This window comes from Alligator mississippiensis, chromosome 6, assembly GCF_030867095.1.
Source record: "Alligator mississippiensis isolate rAllMis1 chromosome 6, rAllMis1, whole genome shotgun sequence".
Classification (NCBI taxonomy): Eukaryota; Metazoa; Chordata; order Crocodylia; family Alligatoridae; genus Alligator; species Alligator mississippiensis.
In genome coordinates this window covers 10,046,290-10,060,470 of record NC_081829.1, presented here as the reverse complement: position 1 = coordinate 10,060,470, position 14,181 = coordinate 10,046,290, and the positions used below count along the sequence as shown (strand labels likewise).

General features: G+C 43.6%; 1 protein-coding gene across 1 annotated transcript in view; it reads left to right on the top strand.

The window, feature by feature from the left end:
• CHUK (component of inhibitor of nuclear factor kappa B kinase complex) overlaps positions 1–14,181 on the top strand; it is a 43,773-nt gene that overhangs the window by 4,587 nt on the left and 25,005 nt on the right. Inside the window, exons 4-8 of the mRNA XM_014605008.3 lie at positions 4,050–4,119; positions 8,902–8,990; positions 10,148–10,237; positions 10,391–10,515; positions 12,990–13,097. Of these exons, the coding sequence (XP_014460494.2) occupies positions 4,050–4,119; positions 8,902–8,990; positions 10,148–10,237; positions 10,391–10,515; positions 12,990–13,097 (482 nt within the window). The remainder of the gene's footprint in view (positions 1–4,049; positions 4,120–8,901; positions 8,991–10,147; positions 10,238–10,390; positions 10,516–12,989; positions 13,098–14,181) is intronic.

Below are 14,181 nucleotides of genomic sequence, written 5' to 3'. Positions count from 1 at the left end.
CGGGAAGAGCAGTGGACATGTTATACCTTGACTTTAGCAAGGCTTTTGAGACAGTCTCCCAAAAGATTCTTGCAAGCAAGCTAAAGAAGTATGGGTTGGATGAATGGATAAGGTAGATAGAAAAATGGCTTGATGGTTGAGCTCAGAAAGTAGTAATCAATGGCTCAATGTCTAGCTGGCAGCCAGTATCAAGTGGAGTGCCCCAGGGGTTGGTCCTGGGAGCTGGTTTTGGTCAATATCTTCATCACTGGCCTGGAAGATGGGATGGAGTGCACCCTCAGCAAGTTTTCACATGACACCAAGCTGTGGGGAGTAGTAGATACACTGGAGGGTAGGACTAGGATTTAGAGATAGCCGGACAAATTTGAGGATTGGACTAAAAGAAATCCTATGAGGTTCAATAAGGACAAGTGCAAAGTCCTACACTTAAGAGAGAATAATCCCATGTACCAGTACAAGCTGTGGACCAACTGGCTAAGCAGCAGCTTTGCAGTGCGGGTTACAGTGGACAGTAAGCTGAATACAAGCCAACAGTGTGCTCTTGTTGCAGAGAAGGCTAACAGCATACTGGGCTGCATTAGTACAAGTGTTGCCAGCTGATCGAGGGAAGTGATGGTTCCCCTCTATTTGGTGAGGCCACCTCCGGAGTACTGTGTTCAGTTTAAGGCCCCCCATTACTGGATTAGGACAAATTGGAGAGGGTCCATTGGAGGGCAGTGAAAATGGTTAGGGGGCTGGGGCACATGACTTATGAGGACAGGCTGAGAGAACTGGGCCTATTTAGTCTGGAAAAGAGAAAACTAAGGGGGGATTTAATGACAGCCTTCAACTATCTGATGGGTGGTTCCACAGAGGATGGAACCAGACCAGGGGTGGGCAAAATGAGGCCCACTGGGCCATTCTATCCAGCCCATGGGGCCCCTAAAAAATTTAGAAAATTAATATTTATCTGCCCCCAGCTGTCTGTCATGCAGCCCTTGATGACTTGCCAAAACTCAGTAAGCGGCCCTCTGCCCAAAATAATTGCCTGCCCCTGAACTAGACTGTTCTCAGTGGTGGCAGGTGACAGGACAAGGAGCAATTGTGTGAAGTTGCAGCAAGGGTAGTTTAGGTTCGGTATTAGGAAAAAAACTTTTTCATGAGGAGGGTAGTAAAGCACTGGAACAGGTTACCCAGAGAGGTTATCCTTGGAGGCTTTTAAGACTTAGCTAGGCAAAGCCCTGGCTGGGATGATCTAATTGGGGATGGCCCTGCTTTGAGCAGGGGTTTGGACTAGATGATCTCCTGAAATCCCTTCCAACCCTAATTTTCTGTGATTCTGTGAAAGAGAAGGAAGCTGGTTAAAAGGGTAGGGGAAAAAAGAGTGAAGGAGAGAGGAGTAAGGTGGTTGAGAGAAGGCGATGAGAACATGGGTCACTGGCAAAAGAGGTGGGATTGCTAGAGAATCTGCAGGAAGTCTTAGTGATAAGGAGATCACAGAAGGTGCTGTTGATCGGATGTTTTGAAGAAATCTTGAGGGTAGGATATAGAGAGGGAGCTGAAGGTGGAGAAAAGTTATCTAGGCTTGTGCGTGGAATTCATTGAGGGTGAAGAGCTATAGGTGTTTAGCTCAAAGGACAGTCTGTTTCCAGTGCAGAAAGTCAGCAGGGTTGAAGGACTTCTGTTAGAGGTGTGACAGCAGTGAGGAACATGAATATAGAAGTTGTGATACTGAACTGGAAGTTTCTGAAGAATTTGGTAGCAAGATGCTGGGATGAGCTGGTAGGAAGTGCTGAACAGGCAAGGTAGTGATCAGGGGCAAGGTAGCGGTAGAAAGGTCAGAGAGCAAGATTGCGTGCATGAGAGAGCTAATCCAGGCAAGTAGGTCAGAGGAGGAAGTGGGCAGGTAGCTTGAGGCTATTTGGAGTATCAGTGTGAAAGGTGAAGTAACCAAAAACAATTGTATGAGATTGTGAAGCAGAGAAGCCCAGAGGGCATTGGGTGGAATCAGATGGGTCATAGATTATAAAAGTGGGGCTCAAGAGGCAGTATTAGCAGTTCAGGTCTTGGAGATGGAGCTGCTGAGAGTGGAAGTAGCTTTAATTGAGGTGGATCTGGCATTTTAGTGGTAGCAGGAGGGAAAGGAGGACTTGGATGAGTCAGGGCTGGGGTTGGGATGGGCATTTCTAACAATGGCAGAAGAAGGAATGTGGAGTAAGCAAGATGGAGCAAGGGCAGAAAGAAGAGGTGAATGTGCAGATAGGGGAGTTTGTTGGGGCATAGGGTGAAAGAATAGAGGGCGAGAAATACAGAGCTGAAGTTGCATGTGTAAAAAGATAGCAAAAAAATGAATGGACAGAGGAGGGATCAGTCTGATTAGATAGTTGAGCGCTCAGCTTTCAAAAGATGATTGATGAGATACCAAGTAACTGTCCAGTGCTGAAGAGTGAGTAAATAGCGGACAGTAGTCAGTCAGCCCTCTGTGACCGAGACCTCATAGTGGTGGAGAGGCTTGCACGTCCCAGTGATCCTCAGATCTGTGTCGCCCAGTGTCACGCTCCTGGCAGGGTCACCCATGGCAAACAGGCCTGGGGGAAGGTTCCACACAGACTACAGTCCAACCCCAACAGCAGATCAGGTGCAAGAAGATGTCAAGATCTCAGTGGTTGTGAAGAGGGAGGAAGGCTGCAGCAAGATGGAGGTCTCCTGTCATCTAGGATTCTACCTTGTCACTGGGCCTGTATCTCCACCTTGTTGATACCATGCGGTTGTTGTTTCTGAGCACTAACTTCCTTGCGTTAAATAAAGTCGCGCACAGACTTTTACCACAGGAAACAACACGCACTTCTGTACCACAGCAACTCGGCCATCTCAGGGAATGCTGCATTAATGTTTAGCCTGCTGGGAGTGATTTGGAGAGAAACATTTAGTACAACCAAAATACTGAATGACTGTGTGGCAGGTTTCCAGCTGGCAGAGAGTGACCTTTGGGCATAGCTGATCTGAAGAAGAGCAACCAGCAGGTTACTTGGGGCTGGGCCAGTATAGGCCAGGCAGTTGATAGAGATGAGAATCTTTTTTTTTTAATGGCCTTCAGGCACCACTCTGGCCCATGGCAAGTTTTTTTTACTCTGCTGTTTTTCCTTTGCGTTGCTCAGGTGGTGCAAGTAGAGTGGAGACTAATGACTTATCCCAGCCAAAGGCAGGCATGGTGCACTGTCTTCAAGAGATACACAACCCACATCGCTGGTTCTTATGTCTTCTTCCCCAGAGCTCCAGGTGTTGCCAGGATTCACTGTAGTTCCCAGAGGGTGAATGGGTCCATTAAGGTCCATAGTGAGCTTGTGCAGGTTAAAGCAGCAGTCACCCTGAGTCAAAAGGAGAATCTGGTGGCTGTAACCAGTCTCTTGATGGCTCCCACTCCCTGGGATCGCTTACATTAGAGAAAGCAGATCATGTGGTCCTGCTTTCTATCCCTGTGGCAGGCTGCTGCTTGGTGTTGTGCTCCTGCCAGTGTGTGGCTTTTTGGGGTACGCTTATAGTTTCATAGATGTTAGGGGCTGGGAGGGACCTTACAGATCACTGGGGCCAGCCCCCCTGCACTTGGGCAAGAAAGACTATTTTTGTCCTTTGGCCTCTTAGCAGTGGTTTCCTGTTTTAGACAGTTGTTCTTCCAACTAGCAAGCTTGTACCAGAAACTAAGGCTAATCCTGAATCTTATTTCATTTTATATTATTTAAATTTGTTGAGGTGGTGGGCTAAAATGCAGAATCTGGGAGCCACATGCTCCTCATTATGACTTCCAGTTAATTTGATGGGCTCTGACTGTTGCTATACACATCACTGATAACAGTCACTCTCTTGAAATCTTCTTTCCAAACTACTGTCCTCATAAACTCATAAACACTTTTCTTTCCATCCTTTTATCACTTTTTCATTGAATCATCTTTAGCTCACTTGAATTAAGCCTGAGCTTAATTGTTTTTGGGTGGTGGTGCTTGAGATGGAGGAGGCTGCTCTTGACTAATTCTTCATAGCAAACTAAGATTGTTTTTTTTTCTTTTCCATAGTTGCTAAACAAACCAGAAAATTGCTGCGGACTTAAAGAAAGTCAGATTCTTTCACTGCTCAGTGACATTGGTATGTAATCTGTGACTTTACTTACTTTTGCACGTTTGCCATACAGCTCTGTTTTGTTCCAGCCAATCCTTGAGAAAGGGCTAACAAGTAAAGGTGCCAAAACAGACACGTTTTCATAGCATTGTAAAGATGTTTTGTTCCACTATGATGATTCGTGGTCATTGACAAAGAACATGTTCATCTCCATCTTTCAGAAACTGGCAAATTTGTATTGCACGTGTGTTATCATTTGCCCTGTGATGTTTTAAAGATTGTTCTTTAAAGTGTGTGGTCTGTCATGTCAGGTTTCAGTAGATATACTTTACCGTTAGAACAGGATTTAGAGTACATGATCAATTGCAGGGGTCAGCAAATTATGGCCCGCCAACTGATTATGTCTCACTCTCAAAGCCAGGACTTTGGTGGTAATTTGGCAGTGGGAGGAGCAGTAGCTGGGTTGGAAGTGTGACAGCAGCCCATCTTTGGAACAAGCTGGGCTAATTAGGCCCACCACTCCTAAAAGGTTGCTGACCTCTGGTCTAGATACTTTATTCATCTCTCCTTGAGTGTACGGGGTAAGCTCCCATACACAGTCACTTTGTACAGTCTCTGGAGTGGGTGTGAATCTGCTTGCCAAAACGTAGCATGCTACCTAGCCTTTTTGTGGTGACGGTTTGTTATAAAACAAAAAGCAGAGAGGAAACCTTACCACACTGTCCTTCCTGCCCATCAGCAAAAGTGCCTTGCTTGTGTTCCTGCTTTGGGTGCTTAATATCATCTGAAATGGTTACAGAATTACCAGCCAGCTGCACTGTGAGACTGCAAACCATGACAGCACTACCACAAAATTTAGATTTAGCTTATTAGAAAGGTGGGGGGGTTGCCAGTAGGTAGAAGAGAAGCAAGAATACAAGGAGACAGAGTTTGGATCCAAAACAAACAAGACCATATCGGGTCTCAAAAGTTGAAAATCATTGGCCTATCATGTAGAGTTTGTAAGTACCATAAACCCCAAGGCTCCCTACCCACCTGTTGCACAACTGGGATCACATACATGGCATGGTAGGACAGAATGTATGATTTTTAAGATCCAAACTCTGTCTCCTTGTATTCTTGCTTCTTTTCCACCTATTGGCAAGCCCCCCACCTCTTCCTAATAAGCTAAATCTAAATTTTGTGACAGTGTTGCTATGGTTTTCAGTCTCACAGTTCAGCTGGCTGGTAATTCTGTAACCATTTCAGGTGCATTCAGAGTTTGTCATTAAATTGCATATAAAACAAATTACACAATCTTCCTTTTTGTGCTTTTATGATACCACATATTTGGTATCATATTTGCATGTAAAACATGGGAATTATGACAGTTGGGTCAGGTTGGAGGCAGCTTGGAAATGTGGGCAAAGTGTATTAGCTGGCTGTTCCTGATAAAATGGTCAGGAACAAAATGCTTGTTTTTGGTTGGATTGTGCAGATTTAACTGTCTTAGGGGGTGGTATAATTTAAATTATGCTATTATTACTTATTGCCATGTTGCTTATGATAGTGAAAAAGCACCTGGGTTTAGGATGGAGGAATAGGGTTCTGAGATGGAGCTTGATCACTTCCATAGTTTCATAGTTGGTAGGATCGGAAGGGACCTGAGCAGATCATCAAGTCCGACCCCCTGCCATGGCAGGAAAAAGTACTGGGGTCAAACGACCCCGGCAAGGTGTTTGTCTAACCTCCTCTTAAAGACCCCCAGGGGAGGAGCCAGCACCACTTCGCTTGGAAGTTGGTTTCAGGTCCTAGCTGCCCTGACTGTGAAGTAGTGCCTCCTGATGTCTAGTCTGAATCTACCCTCTGCCAGCTTGTGACTGTTATTTCTAGTCACTCCTGGTACTGCTCGGGGGAACAGGGACTCCCCCAATGCCTGCTGGTCCCCTCTGACTAGTTTGTAATAGGCCACTAGATCCCCCCTCAGCCTTCTCTTGTGGAGGCTGAACAGGTTCAGGTCCCGTAGCCTCTCCTCGTAGGCCTTGCCCTGCTGCCTCCTGATCATGTGGGTGGCCCTCCTCTGAACCCTCTCCATGCTGTCCACATCCCTCCTGAAGTGTGGTGCCCAGAACTGGATGCAGTACTCCAACTGCGGCCTGACCAATACCACATAGATGGGGAGGATCACCTCCTTGGACCTGCTTGAGATGCATCTGTGGATGCATGACAAGGTGTGATTGGCCTTCCTGACCGCGTCCCCACACTGTTGGCCCATGTTCATTTTGGCATCAATAATGACTCCAAGATCCCTTTCTGTCTCTGCACTGATGAGAAGGGAGTCCCCCAGCCTGTAGGTCTGCTGCTGGTTCTTCCTCCCCAGGTGCAGCACGTTGCACTTGTCAGTGTTGAAACCCATCCTGTTCTTATTGCCCACCCCTGTAACCTGCCTAGGTCCAGTTGCAGCCTATTCCTCCCTTCTAGCATGAAGGGAATTATTCAGTTACTGTATGGCATGGTGCCTGTGACAACAGGACACTGGTGTTGGTATGTCAGGAGGTCCCTTATAGTTCTGTTTAGGGGTTTTATAGTGGAACATTTGGTTTCACTTATACATCGGCCAGGCCTGAACATGAAAATGAAATGCCCGTGCATGATTAAAATTTAAAGCACTGACTTTCCCAGACAGTAGCAAATTCATCTTAATTTGATAGATTCTTTCTGTCTGCTCTGTAACCTTGTATGATAATAAATCTGTGTTTGATTTAGTGACTTTGTTTAACTGGGTCATGAGGAGGAGGCAGCTTTATAGGTTGTGGTATTTAGCTTTTAAGCTATTGTTGCTAATCTGAGCCTGTTACTTCATGAATACACACAAAAGGAAGGAGAACAGAAAATGCAGTGGCCATCTGATAAGGCTTTAGTTAGGTAGAAGGCAGATATCAGCTGAGTAGGTTGAGCTTGAAAATCAATCAGCTGTGGGAGATAAAGGCTGGGTGATGGCCCTGAAACTTCAGGAAGAGCCCTGAACATGGCAATATTGTGTGATTCAGTTCCAAAGTAAAGAAACGCCCAAGCAGTAAGTAAGATGACACATCTGTAGGTTCTAGCATATAATGCTGCTAATACTGATCAACAGGGATCCTGGTTTTCTCTGATTTAAAAAAAAATCCCCAATTTTTTAATTAGAAAATGTAACCCAAAATCCACATTTTTCCGTGATTAAATGAAACACCACTGTAGTGAAGTTCCACAATTATCAGAGCAACAGGTCAGATTTCTTCTTAAAGATGGAAGGAAGCATGCTTTGAACTGTTGACTGAACAAGGCTGCCCCCACATCAATCACGTCCCAGTGGGGCTGCACCTTGTAAATTGCTCAACACAGAACGGAGCCTGGAACACTGTCTTCATCATGTTGATCAGCAGGGATCCTGGTTTTCTCTGATAAAAGAAAATCCCCAATTTTCAGATTAAAAATAGTAACCCAAAATCCATGTTTTTCTGTGATTAAAATGAAATGCCACTATAGATTAACATTTAGAAACACTATAGCGGTGTTTCATTTTAATTACAGAAAGATGTGGATTTTGGGTTTACTACTTTTAATCTGAAAATTGGGGATTTTATTTTTATCGGAGAAAACCAGGATCCCTGCTGATGATCGACACAGCGATGATAGTGTTCCAGGCTCCCTTCTCTGTTGAGCAGTTTACAAGGTGCAGCCCCCACTGGGACATGCCCGATGTGGGGGCAACCTTGTTCAGTCAACCGTTAGTTCAAAGCATGCTTCCTTCCATCTTTAAGAAGGATTCTGACCTGTCGTTCTGATAATTGTGGAACTTCACCAGAAAATTTGGCAAACCCCTGTTTAGTAGTTCTTTTTCATCAAACCACAGTTCACTTCATAATTAAACTTTCCTCTTTTTTTGCTTTCTTTCAGCAGCATTTTGCACAGGGTGTTCAACTTCTTAACTTTCACTTGCTTTAGAATATACTAGTCTGTTCTGAATACAAGGCAACACTTTATTTTAGTCAACCTCACATTTTCAAGTTTTATTTTAGGAAAAAGAAACTTTTCCTTGTATAACAGTTCAATGCCTTTATTTGTGTTATCACCATTACAAAATCCTACAAGAAAATCAAACAACCAAGGAAAGGACACAAAAAGTTATTTGCACTAAAGGTACTAAAATAAACTGCACTGAAAAGAAATTCTGACTTTGTATTTTTATTCTATGCAAAAACAATACTGTGAGTACAAAGGTCAATGCTGTGTGCAAGTCGGATGTGGTTTTTATGGCATTTTTGCAAGAAAAACAAGGTAAACTTATAATCAGAACAATACAGTATTTTGGCCAACAGCATATTGTCAACAACCAATTGAGTTCTGTAAAGTGGTTGTCCCTTGTAAGATCTGATCCAGGCTGTCTGCAGATTCAGGAAGACTGCTGTGTGCCGTAAGCATGTGATCAGCATGTGATGCATAGCTGGTACTGGATAGCTGCCAGGAGAATGATTAGGGAGATTAGAGCCATGCCTACAATCTCCTGGCTGTGCCTTTGACTGCTATGGAGAAACAAGGCCTTTCAACTTGCTGCTCTGTACAGCCCAAGCCCAGCAACTGGGGGAGCATAGAGGCCTGCTTTGTCTTAAGAGAGCTTAGGAGCAGCAATGAGGCACATCCTCAGGACTTTTCTAAGCTGTTTATGGTCAGGATATAACGCAGAGGTGTTAGACATTTACTAGTCTTGGTTTTTTTTGGTTTTTGTTTGTTTGTATTCTTTTTACTATGGGTATTTATCTCTTACATCAAACACTTGATTTTATTCAGGGTCTGGTATCCAGTATTTGCATGAAAACAGAATTATACACAGAGATCTAAAGCCAGAAAACATTGTTCTTCAGGATGAAGGTGGGAAGGTAAGTAAAACATCTCTGCCAATGAATTGAGCTGATGCACCAGATATCAGGCCTGATATCTGGTGCACAGCAACTTTGCACAGCAACTTTGGCTTGATTTGATTGAAGTTAAAACTGCTAGTGGCTTCTTTTGGCACTGAATGAGGTTGAAAATACAACCATGATTTTTATAACAAGTTTTTTCTGGCCTCTTAAAATTTCAAATCACATTTTGCTGGTCCTCAAAGAATTGCCATTTGGTCAATTACTTTAATGAAACATTCTTTTTTTCCTATTCATTAATTCTGACATAGCATGGTATCAACAATATACATTGCACTGAACTTTATTTTTACATGTGTGTTGGATTTCTTGAGGTGGTGTGCAGAAATAAATGTGTCCTGGTATTCAGTCTGATTCTGATTTCTCAGTGAAAATATTCTTTTGTTTTGCCTTTTCCCCCTGTTGACTTCATTCAAACCTAATCCTGTTAGTTTCAGGACAGTAGTGGATTGTAATATTCAAGTTACGTTATAAACAGTTATGAAACGAATGATTATGGCTTATGTCAGGGATTCACAACCTATGGCCCGTAGACCAAATTCAGCCCACAAAGTGCTGGGATCAAGTCTGCAGTGGCACAGGGGACCCACAGCACTGAGTTCAGTGCAGTGTGTCCCCTCTCTCTACCTCATGCTGTATTGCCAATCTGTCCCACAGTGCCCCTGCTGCTCTGCTTGCCTACTAGAATGCAAGGCAGTCACTTGCCACCAAATTTAGCCCTTCTCAGTGCCACTGGGGACAGGGATGGCAGGGAGTGGTAGAAGCAATGGTATACAGTGGAGGCGGCAGGAGGCAACCTCAGTGCTATGGAGGTGGGTGGTGGGGCAGAGAGCTGGTACGCAGTATGACCTGGTCTCAAGTGGTGGCCTGTTGCTCTAAAAGTTATTGACCCCTGGCTTTCATGGACATCAAAGTTCTAGTACTATGTAGTGGAACAGGTTCATTTGAAATATTTTTGTCAGTTCACTGATTCGTTCTCTGGGTTTTTGTTCTCCCCACCCCTTTTTTAGTGAGATAACATCTGGATGTCCCTCATCAGGCCTGTAACTATGGTTTTTTTCTTCTTTTTGTTAATTTCTTCTTACTGTTGTAATATTTGCTTTGTATTTTTACAGTTTATTCACAAAGTAATAGACTTGGGATATGCCAAGGATCTGGATCAAGGAAGTTTATGCACATCATTTGTTGGGACTTTGCAATATTTGGTAAGATTGTTTGAGGGGTTTTTTGGTTTTATGTGTAGAATTTGTTTTGGCAGAAATCAGTTTTGTTTTAGTGTTTCCCTATATAGTTTCCCTATGAAATGGGGAAAACTATGTTCTCTGAAATTTAATTTTAAAGCTTATTACTGTTTTTAGGCTCCAGAACTCTTCAAGAATAAATCCTATACTGTTGCTGTAGACTACTGGAGCTTTGGAACAATGGTATTTGAAAGCATTGCTGGATTTAGACCCTTTCTACACAACCTTGAGCCATTTACATGGTAAGATATTTGCTAGAGGAGAGGGTGCCAAGCATTAGGTTTGACAGATCTGCTCTCCCTCTTTTGGACATGGGATGGTATGGATTGAAATGATTGTCATTGTACTACTTTTTTGTTTGGAGATTTTGAAGTGGCTATTGGCATTTTGCCTTTAACTCTACCTTCCTGATACGTGCAGTATTTCCAGAGTTAGAGTGATTTCCTCCTTTGCCAAACTTTGAGTTTCCACAGTAAAGCATGACGTGTTAACTTGTCCATGGTCCAACACACTTGCACCCATTTTGTTATTTTTACAAGTCTCATTTAGAGCAAAGACTGAACTGTTTTTTGAAATGCCCCAGAAAGATTCAGCTTGAGGCAAGCATGTCGTTTAGAAATTTCATAGATTTCATAGACATTAGGACTGGAAGGGACCTTGGAAGATCATCGAGTCCAGCCCTCTGCCCCAGGGGCAGGAAGTCAGCTGGGGCCACAGGATCCCAGCAAGATAAACATCCAAATTTCTCTTGAAGGAATTCAGCCCAGACTTGGCAAAATTATGAGCAACTGAAAATAGTGCTGTAATGGGAAATATTGTGCAGCCTTAATGATGGACATTGCGATACACGCAGTTAATAATATTAAGGCTTCATTTACACTTCTGTAGCTTTGACCAAAATTCTGTGGCATTATGGTAAAATGCACAAAATTCTGCAGCATATTTGGATAAATTTAAAACATATTAAGTTTTTTTTGTTACTTAGTTAAATTTCTAGTCATTAAAAGTAGCTCTTACATAGAATTAATTTTTGATAATCCATCTACTTCACTGTGTCCCCATTATTTCACTATGCTGACGGTTATCTTCTGAGTTCAGTTTAAACAGACTGGTATAGTTCACATTACTCAAAGCTATTGCTTCAGATTGCCTGCTGAATCAGGAAGGCTTGACTGCACTGGTTTACATTCTCTTCAAATTTGCAAAGTTTTTTTTGCTGTTGTAAAGGATGGAAAGTTTGGGGTTTTTTTAAATGCACGTTGAGATTCTAGAGACATGTCTCCTGTGAGAGTGGGTGAATTCCACACCATGTTCTCAGCCCAAAAGTATTTCTTTTTCCACTTCAGAATCAGTTTTATCCTTATGTGGCATTAAATTCTTCAACATGTTGAAGCAAACACTGCATATTATAAAATGGCAAAAGATTCAAGACCATAGTCACTGAGTTAAAATGACTGAGGCAACAGCTACTGTGCTGAGTCACACTAACCAGGAGGGGGTTAATGAACTGTAATGCATCAGATCTGACTGTGATTACTACACTTGGCTCATGTCAGTTGTGAAGACTTGTTAAAAAGGAGAGAGCCCAGCTCTGCTGTCTAAGAGCTAATCTAAGTGAGGCCAAAGGTTATTTTGGGTTGTGACAATGGGGACTTTCCTTGCTGATAGGCTGGCATGGGTTGATATCTCAGTGTAGACCACTGGTGTTTAATCTATGACCCATGGACTGGATATAGGTTTGCACATGGCTCTGGAGTCTAGGGAATGAATGCTGCAGCCACTCGTCCCCTGTTGTTTTGGTGCCGAACAGTAAACAGCAGTGGAATTTACCCCCTGCGCTTCAGAGCCGTGCAGAAGTGGTGGCTCTGGTTAGCAATGTTAGTGGCGGCACTGACATACTCGTGAGCTCACTGTGCATGTGGAGCTCTGGCAGGAGCCATACTGACCTGTAAGTGAACGTGGAAAGCTCACTGCATGGCCAGAGGAGGTGTGGTCATACCCCCCTTGGGTCACTTCAGATTTCACGGTTTGGCCCACATATTTTAAAAATAATAATAATAATAAAGTTGAGCACTACTGATGTAGACTGTAGCTGTAACTGAAGGTTGTTGATGATTGCATTGGGGAAACTGAGACAGAACTTCTGCAGTACTGTATGCAGCCTGGGGGCCATACAGGGATGGTACTTCAGCCATTAATATTCTGTTGAATCCTATTTGATATTTATGTGACTCGGTAGAATGCTGTGCTTTAACACTTCTGCATTGTATTTCACCATGGGTTGGATGGCAACAGGTTACCTTCCCTGGACCACTGCTGAAAATTTGACTTATGCGATTTATTTAGTGCCCAATTGTTTTTATTCAGTCCCCTTACCCTGTGGGCAGTGAGTTTTTTGAGTTTCCGTTCCCTATCATGGATCTCCAGATAAGAGAGGATTCTAGCACATGTGTTACCAACTAGGCGTCTTTGCTGGCAGACACAACAGAGCTTTCAAAGACAGAATGGGCTGTGGAGAGTCTACTCCCCTGTTACCCCAAGTAAGACACATGGTCAGGGATGAGTAGGAAACTCATATTCCTTCTCTCTGTTCTATCTAGAGAAGGGAATTTGAACTCCAGGGCTGCCAGGCTGGTGGATTTTGTTAATGCTGCTTTCATTGGGTTCTTAAACAAGTACACGAATCATTGCATCCATGGGGAATTTTATTTCATAGGCATGAAAAAATCAAGAAGAAAGATGCTAAGCACATCTTTGCTTTTGAAGAGATGAAAGGAGAAGTTCGGTTTAGTAGTCATTTGCCACAGCCCAACAGCCTTTGTAGGTAAGTATGTTCATGCTGTGCACGTCTACCTCTTGACTTCCTTTTCCCTGGTATATGCTGCCTTGATGTATTTTTGACAGCAATTGTGTTCCCTATTGGCCTGTATTTTACTAAACTAAACAACCCAAGGTCTTCCAGGGTAGTGTTTCTCAACCTGTGGGTTGCAATCCAAAAGTGGGTCACAAGAATATGAACGGGTTGTGAACAAACTTTTAAAAATGGATTCTCCTTTAAAGGAGAAAAATGTGGAAAACCATGGCTTTTCCCTTGCAGAGTTCCAGTTTGCAAGGGGCTGCATGGGGCCCCCTATGCCCCTACACAACACCCGCTGCCACACACACCCCTCCCCCCCCCGGTGCCCTCCACACTGTGGGGGCTGGGACCTGGGGGTAGGGGATAGCTGGGCTGGGACTGGTATTGATGTTTACAAATGGGTCCTGGTACAAAAAAGGCTTAGAACCACTGTTCTAGGGCATGAATATGCAGCCTCCCTCCCAACCTTAGGACGACTGCCAAGAAAATAAGCCCTACTTACTCTTCAGTTGTGGCCCACTGGAGACTGGCAGCTAGAGATGGCATAGGTGGCTTGGGAGTAGGTTGGAACACAGCCCTAAATGTTCACCCCCAGGACCACACTCAAGTTGTCCTGAGACTGTGTCTGAGCGCTACCCTAGGATACCCACTTCAGGCCTTTTCCAAGTGACATCCTATCCAATACTCTATGGCTGTCTAATTTCCAGCTTTTGGCATGCAGAGGGAAGCAAGTCAGTGGGATTTATATTTTTCAGTGGCTGCAGTCTTGTGGTCAGGAGTGAGGGAGATGTGCCCCATGTCTCTTCTTGTAAGATTAACTCTCCATTTCCCTGCTCATCTTAGTAGCCATTCTTTGTACCTGTTGTACTTTCAATCTACCTTTTGCACATGGGTGACCAGAAGCACATGCTGTATTAAAGCTCCAGTAAAACTTTATCTTTATACAATGATACTAATGCTCCCCTATCTACTGAAAATACTTGTGATACCTACCATACTTACTATGTACAAATGAACAGTGTATCATATGTAGCTATGGTTAATGATGAAC